This window comes from Grammomys surdaster, unplaced genomic scaffold, assembly GCF_004785775.1.
Source record: "Grammomys surdaster isolate TR1022 unplaced genomic scaffold, NIH_TR_1.0 145, whole genome shotgun sequence".
NCBI lineage: Eukaryota > Metazoa > Chordata > Mammalia > Rodentia > Muridae > Grammomys > Grammomys surdaster.
The window spans coordinates 231,357-248,098 of record NW_021604603.1 but is presented as its reverse complement, the minus strand read 5'-3'; the positions used below and the strand labels follow the sequence as shown (position 1 = coordinate 248,098).

The 16,742-nt window shown below is 43.0% G+C and overlaps 1 protein-coding gene across 5 annotated transcripts in view; it reads left to right on the top strand.

Annotated features, from left to right (window-relative positions):
• Pfkfb2 (6-phosphofructo-2-kinase/fructose-2,6-biphosphatase 2) overlaps positions 1–16,742 on the top strand; it is a 43,504-nt gene that overhangs the window by 8,196 nt on the left and 18,566 nt on the right. For 3 of the 5 annotated variants that reach the window (XM_028764751.1, XM_028764750.1, XM_028764752.1), the window contains 13 exons: positions 518–643; positions 1,103–1,199; positions 1,595–1,661; positions 1,795–1,869; positions 2,227–2,283; positions 3,226–3,350; positions 6,330–6,537; positions 6,918–7,064; positions 7,913–8,017; positions 8,685–8,814; positions 9,518–9,580; positions 10,017–10,081; positions 10,675–16,275. In XM_028764751.1, the coding sequence (XP_028620584.1) occupies positions 518–643; positions 1,103–1,199; positions 1,595–1,661; positions 1,795–1,869; positions 2,227–2,283; positions 3,226–3,350; positions 6,330–6,537; positions 6,918–7,064; positions 7,913–8,017; positions 8,685–8,814; positions 9,518–9,580; positions 10,017–10,081; positions 10,675–10,875 (1,466 nt within the window). In that variant the 3' untranslated portion in view covers positions 10,876–16,275. Of the gene's footprint in view, positions 1–517; positions 644–1,062; positions 1,200–1,594; positions 1,662–1,794; positions 1,870–2,226; positions 2,284–3,225; positions 3,351–6,329; positions 6,538–6,917; positions 7,065–7,912; positions 8,018–8,684; positions 8,815–9,517; positions 9,581–10,016; positions 10,082–10,674; positions 16,276–16,742 lie in introns of those variants that run through there. The other 2 variants (XM_028764754.1, XM_028764753.1) reach the window with 2 other exon arrangements.

The following is a 16,742-nucleotide window of genomic DNA, read 5'->3' as shown; positions in this document are numbered from 1 at the left end:
AAATATCACTGTAGTTTAGAAATTAAAGTAAAGGAGGAGCTCATGACCTGAGTGCTGTTGCCAAAATAGTTTGAGGCAAGGTTTTTTTGGAAAGATGATCAAAATCTTGTCTGAGGTTCTGGAGGGATGGGTGGGTCCTCAAGGGAAAAATTCTGGGATCTCTTTTAAAGTCAGCCCATTTGGGGTAAGTAGAACCATAGCTACAGTGTTACTAGGCTTTCTCTCTCTTCCTAATCCTGCATACTATTTCTTTTCATCCTGGGAATCTCTCTAAAGACCTGGGAAAGAAATGCCTTGATGTGGGTACTTTATGGACATCTACATGACTCTTTAACTCTGTTTCAAGAGGATATACTAAATAAAGCCTCAGTTTGCCTTCTTACCCTTCCTGGACCTTTGCCCTCTAGGTTTATGAGGATTAAAATAGTTGATGACTATGAAGCTTCTGATCTAGTGTATAACCCTCATGAGCCATGTCGTCATTTTTTAGCTCTACCTGTTTCCTGTTTTTTTTTAGCATGGGCTTCCTATATGACCAACTCCCCAACACTCATTGTTATGATTGGCTTGCCAGCCCGGGGTAAAACTTATGTGTCCAAGAAACTAACACGCTACCTCAACTGGATTGGAGTACCCACCAAAGGTAGGTACAGGCCATTCCTTGGGGAGTTGATTAGTTATGGGCCCCACAGGTCTCTGAGAGACTTAGTCTTCTTAGCATCAAGGTCATGTAATATTTTTGACAAAAAATGAAGATTAATTCTTTATTTGTTGAATGTGTTTCCTGTCCCTAGACTTGTCTCCTCCAGGCCCAGGCAGACCATCCTAGTTTTGATGAAATACCTTTGGTAAAAGTATTCAGAATTAAATGAGGAGGTGGTGTCTCAAAACCCTTGTCATGTTTTTGAGCCTTAATAGTGTTCTTGTGAAACAGTAGTTGAGGAGGTAGACCCTCAGCTCTCCTCAGAAGCCAGGACTTTAACCCAAGTTTTCTTAATTTGGTATTGTTTCCAACATACATGGTCCTTTTTCCATCCCACTGGCCACTCTGTTAGGCCAAGAAGTCTCCTTTAGTGGGGCCATTGTATTGTTTTTGCTGCAGTGTTTAACCTTGGGGTATATCGACGTGAAGCAGTCAAGTCCTATCAGTCTTATGACTTCTTTCGACATGATAATGAAGAGGCTATGAAGATCCGAAAGTGAGTCTTTTTTTTTAAAGGGCCTGACTTAAATCAGCTGTTTTTAGGCAATTGTGAGATTGAATGTGTTAGGGTCCTGTTTTTCTTAGGAAATATCTTGAGGAGATTTTAAGGGAAGTTATTAGATTGAAAGACCAGCTTAGGTTGGGTGGGTAGCAGGCAGGACTCTGGAAGATGATTTTATGTGATGCCTAAAGAGATATAAGTCCTATGAATTGGACAGGGGGAATGTTGTAGGATGGTATATGAACTCCGTGAAAAAATTGAAAGATTTAGTTAGGGCAAACATTACAACCAGAAAGATACTGAGTGTGAAGTGATTCCTACAATTGTGTTTGTCTCTGGCCTTGTTTGATCTTAGCTCTTTTCACTGATTTCCTTTGTTCTCATGTCAGACAGTGTGCCCTGGTGGCACTGGAAGATGTTAAGGCCTATTTTACTGAAGAGAGTGGGCAGATTGCGGTAAGCCTTGTCTCCTTTGTTTCTTCATGTCCACTCTTCCAGCATCCTGACTACTCAGCCCCATCTAGAGTCAGCCTTGGGTGATCTCTCATTTTTTCTTCTGATTCATTTACTTTGTGTATTTTCTGTCTAGGTGTTTGATGCCACCAATACCACTCGGGAGAGGAGGGACATGATTTTGAACTTTGCCAAGCAGAATGCCTTCAAGGTGGGTTCTAACTCTGTGCTGGAGGAAAAGAGGAGTGAAGGGGGGATCAAGGTGGAGAGATAGGAATGTAGAACCTGACTCTGCCAAGTTCAAGATTTAGACATCTGAGTTTGTCCTCTCAGGGCATATGCCTAATCCTTGAGAGGTTTCTTTTAGATCCTTTCTTTGACCTTTAGTTAGCCTGTATATTTTAGAGCTAGAAGGTATGGTTAACATGTTTTTAAATGAAGAGGCCTTGAAGGCCACTTTATGAAGCAGATCCTAAAGATGTGGTACTGGGTGGAGTAGATGGGCATGTGCTTCTGTTAACAACCTGGCAGTTTTGACGGGTTTGTCATGCCTTCTCTGCATGCCCAGGTATTCTTCGTGGAATCTGTCTGTGATGATCCTGATGTCATTGCTGCCAATATTCTGGTGAGTGTCATCCCTGTCGTCATCAGTCTGTCAGCCAGTCAGCCAGTCTCTCTCTCTCTCTCTCTCTCTCTCTCTCTCTCTCTCTCTCTCTCTCTCTCTCTCTCTCTCTGTGTGTGTGTGTGTGTTGACTCTGAGTAGGAAAAGAAGGAAACAGACAGGCTTACTGTCATAGAGATCTTTACTTGAGAGCATTTTATGCCTTTATACTTTTATACTTCCTGTGGGAAAAGAATCTGGGCCTTTGAGGAATACAGTAAAAATGAGTTGTTGAATGGGGGACAGCTTAGGTTGTGAGAATCCTGGCTTTGTGTTCTGATATTACCTGACATTGAGACCTAAGTACTGCATCAGATTAGACTTCTTTTTCCTGCCCAGCCACCTCGTAGGAAGGTCATTTATTCTTCAGTTGTCTAATGTTCTGATCAGCATTGAGTATTGTACTACTGAGTCTTATGGACAGATCACTGGACAGTACATGGGATAACGTGTTTTGTCGTTTGCCAAGTAGGCATTTTGTATGCTCTCCTAGAGGAGCCCTTACATCATAGGAACTGTAGTTGTCTTATTTGAGGAAGAGGCAATGATTCCTGAGTCAAATACTGGGTCACATACCCTATTCTGAGTAGCAACAGGGGGGAAATTAGAGTTCATTCTGTATTCACAGGCAGATATATAAAGGAATCCAGGCTGAAGCAGCATTAGCTGCTTAACTCCCTCTGTCCTTTGGCCAAAGGCAGGCACATGACTCCCCATGTCTTCCCTTTCTTGGTTGCCAGTGTCACAGGACAGGATGAGAGTGTTCAGTGACTGGGGAATGCCAGTGCTCTAGTGAAAAGCTGCTTCACAGACTTCTTTCTCTGTTCTTTAGAAGAGGCTGTTTGTAGGAGGGCTCGCTCTTAAGAACAGAACTCTGACCACGCCTTTATGTTCCTGTGATTTCAGGAGGTAAAAGTGTCAAGCCCTGACTACCCCGAAAGGAATAGGGAGAATGTGATGGAGGACTTCCTGAAGAGAATTGAGTGCTACAAGGTCACTTACCAGCCCCTTGACCCAGACAACTATGATAAGTAAGGTTTAACACTGTGATCTGAGGGTTGAGGCAGAAGGAGAATTGACTTTCTCTCTTTTGATATCTAATTTCTTCTGGTGATCTAAGCCTGTGATATTTGTATCATTTCATAGAACAGAATTTTTATTGTGATATTGTCTTAGTTAGAGTTACTATTGCTGTGATGAAACACCGTGACCAAAAGCAAGTTGGGGAGGAGAGAGTTTATCTGGCTTGGACTTCCACATCGTCTATCATTGTGGGGAGTCAGGACAGGAACTCAAACAGGGCAGGAGTCTGGAGGCAGGAGCTGATGCAGAGGCCACAGAGAGGCTTGCTCCCCAGGGCTTGCTCAGCCTGCTTTCTTATAGAATCCAGGAGCATCAGCCAGGGATGGCCCCACCCACAATGGGCTGGGCCCTGCCCCACTGATCACTAATTAAGAAAATGCGCTACAGCTTGCTTATAGCCTGATTTTTATGGAAGCATTTTTCTCAATTAAGAATTTTTTTTAAATTCTCCTTTGAGATGACCTAAGTTTGTGTTAAGTTGACATAAAAGTAGCCAGCACAGATATTTATGTGAGTCATGTATTTTACTTAACCATGCTTAACCATATTTTCTTATCAGTTTTTCTTCTCTATTTTCTAGAGCAGCAATTCTTAATATGTGGGTCCTGATCCCTTTGGGAGTTGAATGACCCTTTCACAGGGATCACATATCAGATATCTGCATGTCAGATATTTACATTATGATTTGTAACAATAACAAAATTACAGTTATTGAAGTAGCAATGAAGATAACTCTATACGTGGGGGTCACCATAACATGAGGAACTGTATTAAAGAGTTGCAACATTAGGAAGGTTGAGAACCACTGCCCTGGGCAAGGCTTTCCATCTAAGCATTATTGACATTTTGAACTATGGATTCTTTGTTGCAGGGGCTACTCTGTGTATTCTAATATGCTAGCAGTCTCCCTGGCCTCTGTCTACTTGGTGCCAGGAACAGATCCACGCTGTGATGACTGAAATGTTTTCAGACATTACCAAATGTCTCTTAGGGGCCCAAATCATCTTTAGTTGAGAACCACTGCTCCAGATTTAGCAAATCAGAACTAGAATGCTATAGGATAGCCCTTGGAGATGTGTCATCAGTTTTAATCAATTTTAAAATTTGCCTTGGCTCAAGGAGAAATGTCTGATCAGTGTTAGCCATCATGACTGTGATAGTATCTCATGACAGTGAGCCATAGAATACAGATTGATTTGCCTGGTATGAGGTATAGTAAATGTTAAGTCCATGCTGAAGAAAGAGTATATGCATGGAGACATGTGGGAACATTACACTAAGAAATGTGTTTTGTTTTGTGTTTTTGAGATAGAGTGTCAAGGAATCCATACTGGCCTTTAACTAATTGTATAACAGGATGACCTTGAACTCCTGACCCTTCTGCTTTCACCTCTATAGTGCTGGGATGACTGGGTATACAGTTATATCTTGATGAAACAGTGTTATATTCACCAGTTTTCTCCCCATTGTGACATAACATTGAGATAAGTTACTCAGGAGAAGTTTGTTTTGGCTCAGTGCTTAGCAGATACAGCAACCTTGGCAGGGAAATGACAGGAGCAGGCCTGTCTTCCTCCAAGCACAGTGGTGAGAGGCTACTGCTTGCTCATATCTCAGAGGCTCAGGTAGCAGAAAAGTTGTGCTCATCCAGCTTTCTCTTCCCTCTACCCCTCTTTTTTGATTCAAGATCTCAGTGTTTCCTAGGATAACCTTGAACTCAGGGCAGTTCTGCCTCTGCCTCCTAAGTGCTGAGATTACAGGTGTGAGGCTCCATGCCTAGCTCCATTTTCTCCTTTTATTCAGCCCATGACCTTCTAGGCCATGAGATGATGCTGTCCACAGTGGAGTGTCCTTCATTTAGTCTTCTGTGGAAACACCATCACAGACATACCCAGAGGGTATGTTTCCCTGGTTTCCTAGGCATTGCTTAGTCCATTCAAGCTGATGACCAAAAGCAGCATTTAGGGCATTTAATAGGACATTGTAGACAAGCAAATGGAATCATCTAACTATTATGCTCAGCACAGTCTTAAATCACTGCAGTCATCTCATTAATGTTTTGAACTTTTTTTTCATTTTCTTCAAATGGATTTCACAGAGTAGAAGTATTTAGAAACATTTCCATAATAAATGGCTGAAAGGCACTGCCCCAGATATGACATAAAGAGATGTCTTTGCTCTAAGTCCTGTGTAGGAAAGCATTCTAGAGGGATATTTATGTTTATTGTATGTATGTTTATATAGAGAGTTTTATCTCTGGTAGTAGGTCAAAGGTGAGTTACCTTATTGTACCTTTTATTATTTTGAATAAGCTCTTATTACTTTAAATTTAAGAAAAACCCTGTGGCTATAAAGCAAATAGTTTGCAGCAGTGTCTTTGAGAAAGGTTGACCAGGTGTCAGAGGGTACAGCAGGCACCCTTGCAGCATGTGGCTTGTCCTCTCCTCTCCTCCCCCTGAGTTGCCATGTTCTGTCTAGATTTTGACTATGTTATGGGAGCCCAGATAGCTCACAAAATTTTGAGTTTAGCAAAATCTTTAGGTCACTTAGTCTAGTCCCTAGAAAGCCTGAAATTGCTTTCCACACTCAGGTATGCTGCATGGCACAGGTTGGACACCGAAGAAATAGTACATTCTTGCTGGAAGTTCAAGAAATTATATGCCATCTTGGTTTGGAGATGCACTGTCTCTTAGCATTAGGTTCCATAAATGTGCCAGTGATGGGAGAGAGGGGAAGAGCTGATGAGGTCCTACAAGCCAGTATCAAATCATTCTCCCCAGACTTGTCTCCTTCATAGTGAGAGTGTCAGACTGGAGCCCCTCCTACCTTAGCCTCCTAACTGCAGGCGCTGACAGCCTTGCTCCCTGCCCACCTCATTCCTACTTTGAGATTTTCTTACCATGAAATTTCCTTCTCCCCTGTCCCAGGGATCTTTCTTTCATAAAGGTAATAAATGTAGGCCAGAGATTTCTGGTCAACAGAGTTCAGGACTACATCCAGAGTAAGATTGTCTACTACCTGATGAATATCCATGTCCATCCTCGTACCATCTACCTTTGCCGGCATGGAGAGAGCGAGTTCAACCTTTTGGGAAAGATTGGAGGTGACTCTGGCCTTTCATTGCGAGGAAAGCAGGTGAGTAGTTAGCCAGCAGACTGGATTTCCTAAGCTTAGAGTTAGAAGGGCATGCTGGAGGTCATCTGTTTTATCCCTCCTGCTTAAATCCCATTTGGGCTTAGGCAGGGGTTTCACATAGCCAGGCAAGTGCTAAAGATGTTCTCTGCTTACTGTTCCTAGCTCTGGATTAATGTTTGGGTCATTGGAGACCTTTTCTGGTGTGATCATTCAGCTATCAGAAAAATTTTGGGCACTGTTTGTGATGAGAGTGCATAGGGCTCTAATTGAATTTTACTTCCTCTTCGGTTTATAGTTTGGCCATGCCTAGTAGTCTCTTTGTGTATTGCATGTGTGGTGTGGTATGTTTTCTTTGTTTAGCTTTTATTTCCAAACCCCAGTTTGCTCAGGCTCTGAAGAAGTTTCTGGAGGAACAGGAGATCCAGGACCTCAAAGTGTGGACGAGTCAGTTGAAGAGGACAATTCAGACCGCTGAGTCTCTGGGCGTGACCTATGAGCAGTGGAAGATCCTCAATGAGATTGATGCTGTGAGTAGGTATTGCTGATCAAGAAGTTATAATTTAGGTAACCTAGAAAACCAGAATCATCAACTAGAAACCAAGGAATCTGAATCCTGCCATTTCAGAGGTTAGTGAGAAGGAATAACTATCCTTCATCAGGGTTTCCTGGATGCTCTAGTACCTGAACCCAATGTGAGACCCAAGCCAGTCTTTATCTGAGCCATTCTGGCATTTTCAGAGAGTAGAGCTAACAAGGACTCATTTTGTTTCCCTCTTTGGAAAAAGAAATGCCCAATCACTAAGTTCTATAATACTTACTTTAATCAATTTGTCAACAGTTCTGAGAAAATCCTCCACATTTCTCTTGGCAGTTCTTATCACTTACTCCAGATGTACATTTCTTTTTGTTTTATTGATACCAGGGCTCACTCTCAGCCCAGGTTGGCTTGGAATTCTTGATCTTCCTGCCTCAGCGTCTCTCGGATGTTGAGATGTCAGGCGTGAGTCAACATGCTCACCTTAGATGTTTTTCTTTCCGTCCTTCTCAATCCCACAGGATTTTTCTTCCCCTCAGTTTCCTCTCCTCCTCTGGTTCCTGCTCCTATTGTCCTGCAGACTCTTCCTACCTGTGACTTTCCTTGTAGTAGTAGAATAGAGTGCTAGCTCAAGCTAGAGAAGCCACCTCTCTCCACAGTGCCTCCTGTCCTATCCAAGGCACCTTGTAACACTTTCATATCCTGGCATAGACAGGTGCAGTACAAGGAAGGACTCAGCACATGGCCTCAACACATAGGAAAGCACTGGTATTCAAATGTCATCTTCCTCATCTGAGATAGAGAGTGCCTACATCCCAACTCTGGTATGGCTCTTTTCAGGGCGTGTGTGAGGAGATGACATATTCAGAGATTGAGCAACAGTATCCAGAGGAATTTGCACTTCGAGATCAAGAGAAGTATCTGTATCGATATCCTGGTGGGGAGGTGAGTCTTTACTCTGAGTAGATGCCTAGTGCTTTGCTGGGCACTGACCTTAAAGGGAGGAGAGGGGGTGACTTAGGAATCATTTGTTATCCTGCCTTTGGTCATACTGTTGAATTCATCTTAGACAACCAGTGCTTTACACTTTATGAATTGGTTAAACTCTCAAGGGAACAGAGTGAGAAGATATCTTCTGAGTTGAGAATGTTGTAGAATGAACATGATCTTTTTATATTTTCCATTCTGTTCCTTCTACTTCAAAGCAGATAGAGTCACCAAGTGAGTATGAATTACTTCCTTACCATGTTCGAGGCACTAGCCTTATTGATGTGGCTTCCTACCGTAGGGAAGTGTGCATGGCAAAGGTAAATAATGAAATGGCAGAGGTTCAGGAAACCTGCAGAACTCTTTTGTTGCCCTACACACTGCCCCTTTTAGTGCTTATGATGAAAAGAGAAACAAATTGAATTCACACTTAACATTTTTGAACTGTGGTGTTTGTTCTAAATCTTGCTTCTGAAAGATCTGAGTATTCTTTAGAAGCCAGGGCTGGGGCAGTTAGGCAACATAGAGGCACTCCATGAGTAGTCTCCTGACTCTGGAACTTAGCCGATGACTTGGCTGCCCATGCTCCTGGCCTCTTACCAGCTCTTCCTCCTTCCCTTCCCAGTCCTACCAGGACCTGGTACAGCGGCTGGAGCCTGTCATCATGGAGCTAGAACGGCAAGGCAACATCCTCGTTATCTCCCACCAGGCTGTCATGCGCTGCCTCCTGGCCTACTTCTTGGATAAAGGCGCAGGTGCCATTTGAGGGAAGGAGTGGGGGAGGGGGTAAGCACATCCAAAGGGATCCTGGTGGTAGCAGGATTCTTGACTACTGGCTCTCCCTTTCTTCCACTCATAGAGTACATTCTTCAGGCAGCAGTGAGGAGCTCCTAGCAGCCATTGGTTAGTCACTACTCCCTTCAGTCTGCTGCCACAAAAGCTGGCAATGGAGGATGGCTGATTTGATGCTGCCTGATCTGCCAAAAGGGCCAGCCTCAAGCTGACATGACTGGCAGCATCAAGGCTGGTGGTTGAACAGTCAGTTTGTCTCATTAGCTATTGCAGATGGTTTATTAGAACAGTCTTTATCCTTTGGGTTGGGAGTAGAGCAGTTGTTTTAGGAAAGCTGTAAGAAGTGCTACTCTGGCTCTTTCTTTCCCTAGTCCTCAGGCCACTTGAAGCCTTTGACTGGCTTCGAGTGCTCAGTAGGCCATAGTCTTCTTTCTACTTCCTTTTTGATGTATTTCAGATCTAGATTGCCCTTCCTTCCTTCCTGACCACTCAGTAGTGTGGGTGACTCTTTTGGACTTGACAGTTTCTTGAATTTAGGGGGGAAGTGGTGAAACTCTAGGTGATGGTCAGGGTGAAGAAAACTCATGAGCCCCTTATATTTTCTCTTCCTTACATGACCTTATTCTGTAATACTAAGACTTCCTCCCTGGGTCTTCCTTCTTTCAGATGAGTTACCATACTTGAGGTGCCCCCTCCACATCATCTTCAAACTTACTCCTGTGGCCTATGGTAACTATGAGCATGAGCTGGTGAGGTGGGGACTTCGGACTGTCGGGTACAGAAGGTGTCACTTGTGTCTAAGGGATGTCCATTTCATTGCTTCTGTTTGGAAATGGCATGTGCATGTGTCTAGGAGTACACACGCCCCAGCATATGCTTTGCTCTGCTTAAAGTTTTCTTTTGAGCTTCCTCTTGATGGCTTTTCTCTTTTCCTCCTCCTCCTCTCCTTCTAATCTACCCCCTGTTTTGTTGATTGTTTATGTCTTGTGCTTGGCTTTATTTTGTTTTGCTTTTGAGATGGGGGTTTCACACTAGTTGGGTCTAGCTTGGAACTCCAGCTAGTGTGGGACTCTGACAGTTCACCTGCATCAGCCTCAAAGTACTGGGATTTCAGGGAGTGAGCCATCATGTTTGCCTCTGACAGCTTTTCTTCCTGTATTGTCAGGTTGCAAAGTGGAAACAATTACACTGAATGTGGATGCTGTAGACACACATCGTGATAAGCCAACTGTAAGTATTTTCTGCTCACCCTGAGTCTTGGAATCTTTGGGATCAAGAGACTTAGGTTTCTTTTGTGTACAAAAACCAAATCCAGAATTCATGTTCTGTATGTCTCTTTACTTCCAAGAGGCAAAAATGAGGCAATGTTTAGTTTTGTAATGGAGTACTTCTTTAGGAATCTTAGCCTTGAAAGTTAGCAACTGGGAATTGAGTTCAGTATAGAAAGTGTTTGCAGAAGTGAAATGTACAAATTCCATGCTGCACCCCTAGGGACGCTTCCATTTACAAAGCAGGATCCAGGGGGGCATTGCCAGTGTAGTCACCAGATGCAGATCACCTCCATGGTCTCTTCTTGGCAACCTATGTGGTTAAGTGAACCCCTTTGTTGGTTCCCTTACTGCTCTTCAACGTGATGGCCAGGATCTTCCCCTGTGATGAACCTTTTATTTCTCTGGGACTAGGGGCCCAGAATATGACCTGCTAAGTCCTGTGTGCAGGGCAGCAGAAGGCAGAGCAGTTGTGCTCAGGAGCGTTGTTTGAGCTCTGTGGGTAAGGTTTGGGTATGGCTTTCATGTATATGGTGTCCCTCCATTTCCAATCAGCACAACTTCCCCAAGAGCCAAACCCCTGTAAGGATGAGAAGGAACAGCTTTACGCCTCTGTCCAGTTCGAACACAATAAGGCGTCCAAGAAATTACAGTGTTGGGAGCCGACCCCTCAAGCCCCTCAGCCCTCTCCGTGCCCTGGACTTGCAAGAAGGGGCGGACCAGCCGAAGACCCAAGTCAGCATTCCGGTGGTGTAACTGTGTGTTTCCCTCCAGCTTTGGCCTCTTGCCCTTGCCACTAATCAACCAAGAAGTCATTTAACTTTAACCTCCTCGTGTCCCAGCGTTGATCTGAACATGGAATCTGAGCTCATGCGTGTGCAGAGCAGCCTCAGCCATTCTCTAGTGTAAACACCTCACCCGGGGGCAAGATGGCAAGTTGGGTTTTTAGGACAGGTCCCCAGATGGGATGATCTGAAAGAAGAGGAGCCAAGCATGAGTCATAGACTTGGTTCTTCTGTTTCCTATTGTCTAAGCCCAGTGTCTGTGAAGTGTGTGTGTGTGTGTATGTGTGGAAGGGGGGTTGTCGGGAGGGAGTGCTGAATAGCGTGAGATGTAACAACCTGTTTGTCATTCACATGTGTCCTTTACATCTGTCCTTACATCCTTAACTTCCCTGTCCTATAGCTTCTCTTTAGGTTGTCTGGTGTGATGCATGGTATTGTGACGTCTTAAAGTCAGGGATTGTTGATAGGTATCTAAGTCCCATTGGTGCTGTCTGCACTCGGGTCTGGATCTGCACTGGGAGAGTCTTCTCCCTTCCCTTCTCCCTTCCTCTCCAGCCAGGTCCAGCAAGGGTCAGCCCAGGCTACAGAACATCCACAGAAAGCCCTGGAGTTTGCAAATGGACATAGGGTGAGAGCTCTTGCCTCTTTTCATGAGACACAATCCTGAGTTTTTGCTGCCCTGGGGAGCTAGCTCTAAGGATGTGGATATGCCTTGCTTTGTGTACCTAGCTTGAAGAGCCGGACAGTTCTCTGCTGGCTGTGAAATGGGGCTGAGGCGAAGTCTAGGCCTTGTCGATTGACAGTTGAGAATGTTTGTCCTGTGGCTCTCCTTTTCCTTGCCATTGCAGTAACTTCCCTGCAGCCCATGACCTCTGGGGCTGTGTAAAAGCACCATTGAGCCCGGAATTTCTCCAGGCAACAGTGAGGGTCTTCAGTGAGTTCAGTAAAGCTGCTCATTGTTTACCAGTACTTTTTGGAATAATTTCCTAAAGCTAAGTTTTTTCATGAAAAGTTATTCTTTGGTCATGAAAAAAGTTTTGATGAACTTATAACCTGTCTTATTGGGGGCATTTTGTTTATATAAGAAAATATTACAATATTCCAAGAAGTCTTCTGGGTTTTGGCTCTTGAAAGTTTATTTGTATCTATTTTTTGCTTAAAAAGAGGATTCTCCATATTGGCCCAGGGCCTTGTGTTTGCTAAGAGAGCACCCTGCTGTTGAGCGCAGTACCATTCCACTCTGGTACATGTTTCTAAGGGACAAATCTAAAGGTCTCATGAGTTTTTTCAGAAGAGACAGGTGACTCCTTACCTCTCAGTTTGTCATGTGGGGCCAAGTGGTGAGAGAAAGTTATCAAGTTTCTTCATTTTGTCTTGTGATAGAAAGCTTTTTTCATAGTTCTTATCCAGAAACATTTCTTAGACTATGCTATAGGATTTTTGAAATATATATATATACCTTGGTTCCCTTGAGACAGACTGAGTACTGTCTCCAAACTCTCTGGGATTGGAATCTTAATATTTGAGTGTTTAAATGACTTCCTGAAGAGTTAGTCCCAGGTTAAGAAGGCCACTTGAGGAGCTGAAGAGATGGCTCAGTTATAACAGCACATGCTGCTCTTCCAGAGGTTCAGAGCTTGGTCCCTAGCACTCCTATTGAGTGGCTTACAGTAGCCTATAGCTCCAGCTCTGGGGCATCTGATGTCTTCTTCTGGGCTCCCCAGGTACTTTCACATATGTAGCTCATGTACACATAGACACACAAATAAACATAAATAATACTAAAACTAAAACTTTTTTTTCAGTCCCACTTTATGAAGCTGAATAGAAAAATACCAGTCTATTGATATGTTAGACAAAGTGTCAGACTGGAAATTATGAATTTATGGTTCTGAAAAGACAGTTCTTTGGAATTAGATGCTGAGGCATTGCAGTTTTGACTGAAGTAATCCCTTCAAAGGCAGGCTGCCTTGTTAGAAAGATATTCTAGATTCTAGTCCCATCTTATATCTTTGGCACTACAAGGAGGATATGCAACAAATTACTGACTTAAACACATGTTCTTGGATCCATGCTGAAAATGTACTAAGGTGAAGCGCACTGAGCTGGAACGCATGGCCTGATGGAGGGCCTCATCACAGGCTGCTGATAGCTGGCCTTGAGCCCTTTACCTCCTGCTCCATATAGATGCTACCTACCTTCCTGAAACTCATCCAAGACAGAGTAACTGAGAAATCCAGTCAGGCAGTGTGCACTGTCCCCTGTTTGCCTTTGATGGTGGGCTCTAGGTATGGTGTGGAAAACACATGCAAAATGACAAAACAAAAATGTTCAGTTTCCTGGACCCGATGATTACAAACAAACAAAAGAACACAAGAACAACAACGACAACAACAGCAGCAAATGACTTTTGACTGGTCAGACTTGTGTTCAAGGTTGAGATTAGATAACGTATCTAAGGGCTTGCTCCTGGAGAAGACTGAATCTTCCTCTCTCAGCAGCCGTTGAGTGCTTGTGGCTCTTCTTCTAGGGTGGATTTTTATATACACACACATATGTATACATATGTATAAACCTAAATATACACATGTGTGTATATACACCTGTGCACGCCACAATAACTAGAGGAAGGGATTATGATCTTGAGGGAGTGGGAGAAACCTTGGAAGAGTTGGAAAAGGGGCAGGAGGCCTAGAATACAGTACTTGTGTGTGAAATACTAAAAATAAAAAAGACAGGAGATGTAATTGATAAGTGAACATTGCAAAACAATCAAACATTCTAGAAGAGCTGACATTAGGGTAGAGTATAGCTTGTCCTCTGACTGTTTCCTTGTTCTGTGGCTGTCCCAGGGGGTTGGCATGTCCTCTCCTCACAGTGAGAGGATGAGATATGATGTGTTTGGTGTGTCTGGCACTTTTACACAGTTGCCTTGTCTACTGCTTAGTTATTGCAACTCTGGTCCAAATTGGCATTCAGTCTTTCTTCTGCTGCAAGGTAAGAGTAGTTCAGAGCTACTGAGCGGAAAGAGGAAGAACATTGTTCTAACAGCTACTAAGGATAGTCTAGCTTGTAAAAGGAGACTTTTCTGACCACTTGGAATTGAGCTAGCCTGTTGTAAGTGCCATCTTTAGGAGTGGACTCTCAGTCTGCTGCTTGCTCTTCTCATTTCCACTGTGTTAGTTTACTTCTATAAGAAGGGTTGGGGAAGTCTGGTTATCCCTGCATAGCAAGGAGCAGAAGTTGGAGCTGAAAAGCAGCAGCTTCCTTCAACATCCTTCGGCTTTTAGAGCAAGGCCTTTCAGAGTAGCTGAGCAGGAACAGCAGGGAGACACAGAGTGGAAAGTACTCTTATTCCAAAGTTTAGGAAAGTTCCACTTTCATCCTTTTTTATTTTTGCCCTTGTTTCTTACTAGTGAGAGGTTTACCAGGCTGTGCTTGTGTCTATGTATCACAAACCCCACAAAGAGAATATGACTTTTAGAGTACCCAGAGTTGAAGTTTTCAGTTTTCTCATGGGGAAAATAGGTGAAGACCTACCTGTATAAAACAGAGAAAAGAAAATAATTGTTTTTTTATTTATTTATTTTGTTTTATTTTTAAACTCAAAACAGAATGGGAGATAAAATCCTGAAAAATGGTGGAGGGGTCCTGGAGATATAGTTCAGTGGTAGAGTACTTGCCTAGCCTATAGGAGGCCCTGGGTTCCATCCCCAGTGCTGGGGTAAACAAGCACAAAACACAAAACAACACTGAATGAGAAAAGGAAATGGACTTGAAAGAGCAGCTGAAAGGAGATTTAGAGAACCAGTACTGTTCTGCCTTGTTTCCAAACTAGAATTTAGCATTTACTGATCATTGGGGTAGGGCTTTTTCTCTTGGTAAATGAGTCATTTTACCATTCTTAGACATGCATTATGCTGTGTGCTTGCCATTATTTCTGGTTCCTAAGAAGGCAGAGTTAGGGATACAGCATGCTTCTGGTCCTAGACCAAATGGTTGAACATTACAGACAAGGATCTATGTAATCCTTGTAGAAGTTGGTAGTTGATCTCCACACATCTCATTTAAGAAAACAAAGTGTAATTGTTAGGGAATAAATCTGCCTGATGATTCTTGTAGGGACAGGTGTGATCTAAGTTCCTGAGGAGCTCATTAGAGCTTGGTGTGGCCGGTGGACAGGAGAAACATGCCAGGTAGTTGAGGTAGCTCTGAGTGATGAGGTTCCATGCACCTTCCACTGCCTTGCCATCTCAGAAGAATGTTGTGTTTGCTGTCAAAAGTTTCAGTAAGTCACCCAGCTTTCCTTGATTGACTTGTTTGTGTAAAGGCATTTTTTATTTTAAAAGTACCTAGCAGTTAAGCAGGACTGCTCTGCAAGATCTTGGCTCTTCCCTAGAGGTGACACACATCAGAAGTGTGCCTAAGAATTTAGTTTTGTAGTGTCCAGAAGACTAATGGTCTTTTTGGCAATAGTCCATCCTTTCTCACTGTGCTGACGGGTGGGATATGCACATTATTGTATTTCCTTGCCCACTATTCCTACAAGAAGCTTGAGATTTTTTGTTTCCTTTATGGAAAAGTTCTGTACAACATGGCTTTTCACAGGCAATATTGTAAAATAGTGACCCAACTTCTCATTATTTTTCAAAAGATGATGTTTTAGATTTCTTGTGTGACATTTTGTGATCCTAGCTAAGGTGATACCAGAAGAGTTGTGACTTTGCTTGAAGTCATTTCAACTAGTCTCCTGCTTCAGGGTAGAACTTTTCTTTTACTATCCATTCCTGAACCTTCTTTATCCTCACCCTTTCCAGTTGTGGGCTGTAGTATGCTCACTGAGAGGGCTGCTGTTTTTAATCTGCTGTGTGTTTAGCCTTTACTCTTAATCTTATACAAAGGGAAATATGATCCGAAGAGTGGGTCAGAGTATTCCTTCCCATGAGCCTTTCACTGGGTGTGTAACTAATATGCATATGACTCGGTTTTAAAACACTCTGAATTGTGAATAGTTTTTTGTTGTTGAAGCAACAAAGTCAACTTACTCATATGTGGTTTTCCTGTGGCAAATGCAAAGGGCTTCCTTCTCACAAGTGGCGTGTGATGTAGAAGATGCTGAGCATTCCTTGTTTGGATGGAAATGGGCAGAATTGGGAGGCCCAGGAGCAGCTTTATTGCAGATTTCTTAGGCACAGCTCTGCTGAAAGTGAAGATGTTAATCCTTAGTAGCATTCTGATTTATTCTCGTGATATTGATAATGAAATATTGCATCAGGTCCATTTAAAGTGCGTATAATTGTATTTGAACTGTGTTTTATGTGCATGTCTGTATAGTACGGGTTAATAAAATTGTTGAGTAACTTGAACTTATTAGAAGGCTTCTGGTTTTATTTTTTTTGGTTTGTATTTTAAGTTGTACTTCCCATGTACTGTCTTCTAAAACTACCTCCTCATAGGTGACAAGCTGAGACTTAGCAAAGCAACCTAAGTTCTTAGACTGCTTGGTGTCCAGGGTAATAGGCATGGCTCTCTTACACCACCTTCTGGGGGAAGATGGGAAGGACATTATTGGTAGTAAGTACATCAGCTTTAGTAGTCATGCGGGTACCTTCTGGTACCTGTGCAAGAACTAAGAATTATAATAGACCATACAGCACTTAACTTTTGTTATCTGTTATGAAGAAAAATATGGAAGATCTTTCAGAATTCACTGCACAAATGTTTCTGCCCATTTTTAAGCAGACTTCGGCCGATGGTGTGAGACAGTACTTAACTCCTCCTGGAGCAGACAGATGGCTGGCCACTGTTCTTTCTCATTCCACAGTACTCTAGCAAGAA